Here is a 7,997-nt window from a genome sequence, read left to right as displayed (position 1 = left end):
GTCAAGAGATAACAGCTGTACGGGATGTACTAACAGCAAAGAAATTGTTTATATATGTAAAAGTAAAAGATCTAATTTGCATAGAATGTGCAAATATTACTTTACGAAAAGTGTGTTTGCAACTTAGTGTGAAACAACAGCTGTACGTTTGAATCTGAAATTTCTTTCTACATCTTTCTCAGGCTTATGTCTACCTTTCTCTTGTTTTCTTGAAATTTGGTTTCATACAAAAATTTATATGAAAGAAATGCGTAAACGGCGGATATCTTTCTTACGTGAATTTTAATTTTACTTGTCCGAAAGAATAATATTGCTGAAATTACATATAATCGACAAGGTATGTATGTATCTTAGCAAAAAAAAAAGAAGAGATAAGTTATGTATTGATAAGAAAAAGAAAAAAAAAAGAAAGAGAAGCATTTGCATATGTACACACATTGCAGCGGGTGTACATTGTGTAGTCTAGTCAAATGGTTACGGTAACTTTACATACTTAGTTACTTACTCTTTGGTGCTCATGCACACTACTCTGTCTCTATGTTGATGTTAATCATCTAGTCTTTCATATTTCTATTACATATGTGTTTTTATTTATATAAATATATAAAGAATTTTCTATTTAAATGCATAAAACGAATATTAGGGTATAACTTATTTGGGTTTAGAAAATTAAGATGAGAGAGAGAGAGAGTAATTTAGCTTACAGTTTTAGCTAGTTTAAAAGTTTCAGTTAAGCTAAAGTGCGAGGGTGTGACCGTGTGAGAGAAGAACTAACTCAGTATAAACTAGTAGATGATTTGGCGTCCTCGACTGCCTTTATCTGCCCTTCCAACTTCAGTTCAAACCCATGTTACACAAAAAAAAAAAAAAACCTACAGTCCATTCCATTTTTCAACCTTTTGATTTGTCTTTCTCTTCGCATTTGTGAAAATGCATTTTTATAAAACCGACTCCCTATGCTTAAAAACGCATGTTGGTATAAGTTCAAATCCAAGCTGGTGTTCACAATACCGATCTCTATGTTAATGTAGTGTAGTCTGTACTTTTGTGTAGAATGGATTCCTATGTCTCTTTGTAATGAATTTTGAATCATTACAAAAGTTATTAAAAAAACAAATTACACTCTGAGTTACGAATGTACTAATGGTAAAATTATTACTCACACGGTACGCGTGCCTATGAGAAAATATTGAATAGATGTAATAAAATCTATAAAATAATTTCGTCTATTACATTATATAACAATTGATATTATATATTTTCAAACAAAAAAAAACAATCGATTTATAGAATTTCGGCTATTGCTTGTTACATGAGATAATATATATATATATATGCTTACTACTTTATTAGACACGAAACCAATTAATTTTACTTTTTTTCTTGAAACGTGATTTAAGACCACTTTGTGTCAAATACTACAAAACTCCAAGTTATTATGTTCGAGGCTTCGAGCCGTATAGACCGGTAGAGACAAAGAACACATAAACAGCCACAAGATATGACTATTAATTAATATATATAGCCACTATGCCGTATCAATTGAAATGTCTAGATTAAAAAGATAAAGTTTGAATTTTTCATTACATAATAATCCATTAATTTTCTCACGTGGAACCCACTTGGTGTACTTCCACGTCCCCTAAGTGAGCACTGACCTGTTCATCAAATCAATACATCTTTATAAGCCCCTTCATCGTCACACACTTCTCTCTCAATTATTCCATATTCTTCAAACTTCTTTTTGTTACACTTTCTTCAAATCATTAGATTCTTACACAAAAAACAACGAACTAGCTCCCAAGCCTAAGCTTTTCTTTCCTTATAGAATTTTGTCTTGGCTCTCTCTCTCTCTCTCTTTATAAATAATGCAAATGACTGAGAGAGGCCGAGCCATGTGGCGCACGTGCCTAGCCTCTGCCTTCCGTACAGCTCTAGCTTGCACTATCGTTGGCGCAGCAACACTCTACGGACCCGAATGGATCCTCCGACACGTGGCATTCCCGGCGTTTTCTTACGTCACGGTCATTCTGATCATCACCGACGCTACGCTCGGCGACACGCTACGTGGCTGCTGGCTCTCCCTTTACGCCACGTGTCAGAGCGTTGGACCCGCGATCATTACACTAAAGCTTATAGGACCAGCTCGTCTCACGGCCGAAACTACTGCTCTAGCCGCTGGTTTAGCAGCGTTCGTCGTGGTCCTCCCTAATGGTTTAACCCATTTGGTGGCTAAGCGGGTCGCGCTAGGCCAGATCGTTCTTATATATGTTATTGCTTATATAAAAGGAGCTGAGACTGAGCCAGTCATGCACCCGCTTCAAGTCGCAGCTAGCACTGCGCTTGGTGTTATATCTTGCGTTCTAGCACTTCTTGTCCCACTTCCTCGCTTAGCTACTTGCGAGGTACATACCAATCTCTCTCTCTATATATACACACATAAAATAGCCGAACTTTAATAATAGAGGAATATGTGCACACATGTATCCTTCTACGTACGTATTGATGTTTATACTTTGATTTTTGCATGGGAAGAATATTTTCGTTACTGAATTGAGAGTTTGCTTTAAAGTAGCTATATTTCGATTATTCATGACTGTGACAAAGATGTTACAAAATTTTCCCATATTAGAAGAATAGCGGATTAGTTTAACAAAAAGAAAAAATTACTGTATAAATTTGTAGACCTGTGTACGTGTTCGAATTAAATTTGATGAAACAAACGAAGAAAGTAATCAATGAGCATAATAATAGATTAATAAGTGGACTTGGTGATACAGTCACAAAACAAGTTGACGTTGGTTTTTAAAGTATGTTCCTAACTTTATTCCGTACCACATTATTATTTTTCTTATGTCATAAACCACCGCCTGAAATTTTGTCCTATATATATTTTTTTCCCCCAATATTGCGCACAAGCTGTGTCGCATCACAGACAAATACGATTCCCTTTTGTACTAGCTAATTGAAATAATCAGTGAAATTATCATAAACTTTTTTTTTCACCATGAGTAGTTTACTTCTTTGTGTATAGTACTAAATCAACCCATTGGCAATGGTATAGGATTCTCTGATATTATTATAAGCATAAAAGAGAAGCAACATAATTTACTTAAAGTATAAATACATATGTGCAGGTGAAACAAAGCTGCAAAGAGATTGGTCAAAATGTAACGACCAGAGTGAAGCTATACATGAAGGCTTTTTGTTCCGATGATACCACGTCAGCAATGGCTTCAGTTTCACAAGCCCGAGAGTTGGCTCGTATTTCATCCAAGCTTTATCAAACCATCAAACGCTACCAAGTAATTGTTTAATTCTCTTATTTTACAAAAGAAAAAATGTATATATAAATGTATAGCTAGGAGCAAAAGATCTAATATTGTAATTTTCTTGTATATATAGCCAAGCATGAAATGGGAGAGGCTTCCATTTAAGGTATGGAGATGGCAAAACGTGAACGATAACAAAGGAGAGAAACTACAAAGCATGGAGATTGCTCTTCGAGGTATGGAGATGGTTTTAGCAAGCAAATCTCCTATCCCTGCTAGCTTACTTGCGGGGGAAGTAAAAGATGGTCTCAAGAACATACAAGAACGTGTGATTCTCTCAGTCAAACGAGTAAACAACATCCCGCAACCAACGGTAACTCCAGAAATTGATCTAGAAAAACCCGACGAGTGCCTCCAAACACTTCAAGAAATCCCGGAAACACCTCAAGATTTGCCATTTTATTTCTTCTTGTTCTGCCTTAGGCTCCTTGAAACCATCTCAATAGCTAAACCGGAGGAAAACAAAGTAAAACCGGAGGAGAACAAGGGCTCAGCCAAATCCAAGAGTAGGTCTTGGATTAGTGATTGGGACAGCAAGAAGCTTATGCCGGCGGTAAAGCTATCGCTTTCATTAGGTTTAGCGATATTTCTAGGCTCATTGTATAGTAAGCCAAACGGGTATTGGGCTGGTTTACCGGTAGCGATCAGCTTTGCGGCTGCGAGAGAGGCGACGTTTAAAGTGGCGAATGTCAAGGCACAAGGGACAGTGATAGGGACAGTGTACGGAGTGATGGGTTGTTTTGTATTTCAGAGGTTTTTGACGGTCAGGTTTCTTTCTTTGCTTCCATGGTTTATCTTCTCTAGCTTCTTGAACAAGAGCCAGATGTACGGACAAGCCGGAGGGATATCCGCAGCGATTGGAGCCGTTTTGATTCTTGGAAGGAAGAATTTCGGACAGCCAAGCGACTTTGCGATCGACAGAATCATAGAGACTTTTATCGGCTTGTCTTGTTCGATCATGGTGGAGCTTATCTTCCAGCCGACCAGAGCTGCTAATGTAGCCAAACTTGAGCTCTCTAGAAGCTTCCATGCTTTGTACGAGTGTGCAAGCTTGTTTGGAGCGAAAGCGAGCAAAGCTGATATAATGGAGAGCCAAAAGAAGCTGAGAAGCCATTTGAATATGCTCAAGAAGTTCACGGAAGAAGCTCAAGCAGAGCCGAATTTCTGGTTTTCTCCCTTTAACGCTTCTTGCTACGAAAAGCTATTCAAATCACTGTCTAAAATGGCTGATCTATTACAATTCAGCGGTCACGCCATAGGGTTTCTTGGAAAGCAAGGAAAAGCAAAATCACCACAATGCAAAGAGATTCTGAGCGCTGTAGACAAAGATCTGAAGAGTCTAACAGAGAGCATAGGTCTTTTAGCCAAATCTTTCGAAGAAATCACTCTTCTCAAATCACTAGATGCCCTCGAAAAGGCGCTAACTAAGAACGGCAACAGCTCATGGGATATTGAGTTGGGGAAGACACCAAATCCTAGTTTCTCAGGCCCCGCTACCGAGCCAGAGAAGATTTTGGAGACGTATCTACAACACTGCAGAGGAGTCGCGGATGGGATGTTTCTTGTGGAAGAAGAAGGTGATCAAGAAGAAGTGAAAGTGGACAAGAGTGAGGTTGTGTTGAGTTTGAGTGCATTAGGGTTTTGTGTGGAGAAAATGGGGAAAGAGACAAGAGAGGTCGAGGAGATGGTTAAAGAAGTTGTGCAATCGGAGAATCCTTCAAGCCACGTTAACTTGCATGAGATCTCTTGCAAAATACGTTCTTTGTACTAGTAAAATGTATTTTCCCATTGATAAAACAAATGGCGTGTGAAAGAATGAAAGGTTGGTTTTTTTTCTTGTTTACCCTTTTTTCTCTTTAAAAAAAAATAAACTGTAATAAGGCCGTGTGGTTAACAATACCCTAAACCTCAAGCCTACAGTTCGAAGGATTTCTCGGGAAATGTTAGGTGACATTTCGAAAAGAGTCAAGGAGAATTATGAGATTTTATGTGAGAAGCAGATAAATAACTTACAGGCTCCAAGTACGATCCTACAGCAAGAGGAGAACGATGCTTATGAACGATGGGAACAGTCGGTGCATATCGAGGAAAGATACTTACGGCAGAAGGCAAAGATTAACTGGTTATCTGTTGGCGACCGAAACACAAAGGTATTCCATCGAGCTGTAAAACTCAAAGAGATGAGGAATGGGATAAAAGAGCTGGAAACCAGTGAAGGGAATTTGGTTCACAACAGGGAGGAAATAAAGACGGAGGCTGTAAAACATTTTGAGACTTTCTTAAATGACACTCCAAATGATTTACAAGACACAACTGCAGAAGATATTGGTAACCTCATAGATTTTCGTTGTTCTGAGGAGGATCGACAAGCTCTGATATCAGAAGTAACTGAAGCGGAAATAAAAAGCGTCCTTTCTGCGATGGCTTTGAACAAGTCACCTGGACCGGATGGCTACACGGTAGAATTTTTCAAAGAGAGTTGGTCGATAATCGGTAAGGATCTGGTCAGTGGAATCCAATCCTTTTTCGTTAAAGGATTTCTACCAAAGGGAGTCAATTCGACTACTCTAGCGCTAATCCCAAAGAAAGAAGGAGCGAAATTGATGAAGGATTACCGTCCGATTGCTTGTTGCAATGTCATATATAAGTTGATATCGAAAATCTTGGCTAATAGATTGTGCAAATTGCTTCCGAGCTTCATTTCTCCGAATCAATCGGCATTTGTTAAGGATCGTCTCCTTATTGAGAATGTTCTCTTAGCATCCGAGCTGGTCTCAGGGTATCATCTAAACACGATTTCTTCTCGATGTGCGATCAAGATCGATATATCGAAAGCTTTCGATACAGTGCAATGGGGTTTCTTGCTTAACATTCTGGAGGCATTGAATATGCCATCGGCATTCATTCATTGGATTCGACTTTGTGTAACTACAGCCTCTTTTTCTGTCCAAGTGAATGGAGAGTTAGCTGGATATTTCGGGAGTTCGCGGGGGCTACGGCAAGGGTGTTCATTATCCCCCTATCTCTTTGTTATCTGTATGGAAGTTTTGTCAAGAATGCTTGATAAGGTATCGACTCAGAGGAGATTTGGATATCATCCAAAATGTTCTAATTTACAGCTTACACACCTTTGTTTCGCAGACGATCTCATGATTTTCTCGGATGGTACTGTGAGATCGATGGAGGGTATTAATAAGGTATTCGAAGAGTTTGCTCGCATATCGGGACTTCGCATAAGTGAGGAAAAATCCACAATTTATTTGGCTGGTGTGACACAAACGATAAAGGATAGCTTCGCTCAGCGTTTCGCGTATGAATTCGGAACCCTCCCGGTTCGATATTTGGGCCTTCCACTTTTGACGAAGAAGATGAGGACCCTTGATTACGCTCCTCTTATAGACAAGATAAATCGTAAAGTTACTTCCTGGACAGCTAGAAGCATCTCTTTTGCTGGTCGACTGCAGTTGTTGTCTTCGGTGATAGCAAGTCTTACGAATTTCTGGATGTCGGTGTATAAGTTACCAAGAGAGTGCATAGAAAAAATTGAAAGCATCTGTTCTGTTTTTCTCTGGTCAGGGCCGATTTTGAACAAAAAAAAGGCAAAGATAGCTTGGAAGGACGTATGTCGACCTAGAGAAGAAGGAGGATTGGGTTTAAAAAGTCTAAAAGAAGCAAATGAGGTTGCGATTCTTAAGCTTTTTTGGCGAGTTCTAAATGCTCGGAATTCGCTCTGGGTAAAGTGGATTTATTCAAACCGAATGCGGCAGGGCTCGATTTGGTTGACTCCGATAACGGGCTGTAACTATAACTCGAGCTCATGGGTGTGGAAACAAATCCTGCAAGTAAGGAATAAAGCAGACTCTTATTTGAAAATGGAACTTGGAAATGGGGAGAGGGCTTTGTTTTGGCATGATCGATGGTCTCCCCTGGGAAATCTACGGTCTTTAATAGGAGCTCGAGGCTACATAGACTTGGGTATTGGTGAAGACTCCACGCTACGCGACGTTTTTAACACTCATCGTAGACGTCGGCATCGAACTCTGATTCTGAACCAAATAGAAGACGCAATCGAGGCCGCAAAAGCTCGCTTTCAACCAAACATGGAGGATGTCTACCTATGGTGTGCAAAGGAAGATGTTTATAAAAACACTTTCAACACTAGAGCAACTCGGGCCTTGATTAGATCCGCTTCTCCGAAAGTGCCTTGGGCAAAGGGAGTATGGTTTACCCATCACAACCCCAAATATGGTTTCATCACTTGGATCGCTCTGCATAACAGACTAAGTACGGGAGATAGAATGTCACACTGGAATGGAAATATCCCTACAGCGTGTGTTCTCTGCAATCAGCATCTGGAAACCTGCAGTCATCTGTTCTTCACATGCTCTTTCTCGACTCAAGTGTGGAGAAATGTAGCACACGGACTATTACGAAACAATTTCACTTCTAGCTGGGCAGAGTTAATAAACCTGATTTCTTCACCCTATGAAAACATGTTAAAAACGTTTATCATCCGGTACTTGTTTCAATCCGCAATCTATCTGTTGTGGAGAGAACATAACGAGAGAAGACATGGAGGAAATCCTTCATCATCGGCAAGGCTCATCAAAGACATTGACAAGGGACTCAGGAACCGTTTTAACGCCATTCGACTACTCGGAGATG

The 7,997-nt window shown here is 39.5% G+C and overlaps 1 protein-coding gene across 1 annotated transcript; it reads left to right on the top strand.

Moving 5' to 3' along the window:
• Window positions 1-1,868: 1,868 nt before the first annotated feature.
• On the top strand, window positions 1,869-5,103 carry LOC18027490. The gene is made up of 3 exons (XM_006409846.2): window positions 1,869-2,405; window positions 3,138-3,305; window positions 3,406-5,103. The coding sequence occupies exons 1-3, from the start codon at window positions 1,869-1,871 to the stop codon at window positions 5,101-5,103; spliced, it is 2,403 nt and encodes an 800-aa protein (XP_006409909.1).
• The last annotated feature ends 2,894 nt before the right edge of the window (window positions 5,104-7,997 follow it).

This window comes from Eutrema salsugineum, unplaced genomic scaffold, assembly GCF_000478725.1.
Source record: "Eutrema salsugineum unplaced genomic scaffold, Eutsalg1_0 scaffold_10, whole genome shotgun sequence".
Taxonomy (NCBI): domain Eukaryota; kingdom Viridiplantae; phylum Streptophyta; class Magnoliopsida; order Brassicales; family Brassicaceae; genus Eutrema; species Eutrema salsugineum.
This window is presented reverse-complemented; position numbering and strand designations above follow the sequence as displayed.

What these genes read in the sequence shown, in the direction of transcription:
- LOC18027490 (XM_006409846.2), top strand. Translation starts at nt 1,869, where the DNA reads ATGCAAATGACTGAGAGAGGCCGAGCCATGTGGCGCACGTGCCTAGCC. An exon ending in CTCGCTTAGCTACTTGCGAG is followed by an intron (nt 2,406 to 3,137) that starts GTACATACCAAT and finishes ACATATGTGCAG; the next exon opens with GTGAAACAAAGCTGCAAAGA. An exon ending in AAACCATCAAACGCTACCAA is followed by an intron (nt 3,306 to 3,405) that starts GTAATTGTTTAA and finishes TTGTATATATAG; the next exon opens with CCAAGCATGAAATGGGAGAG.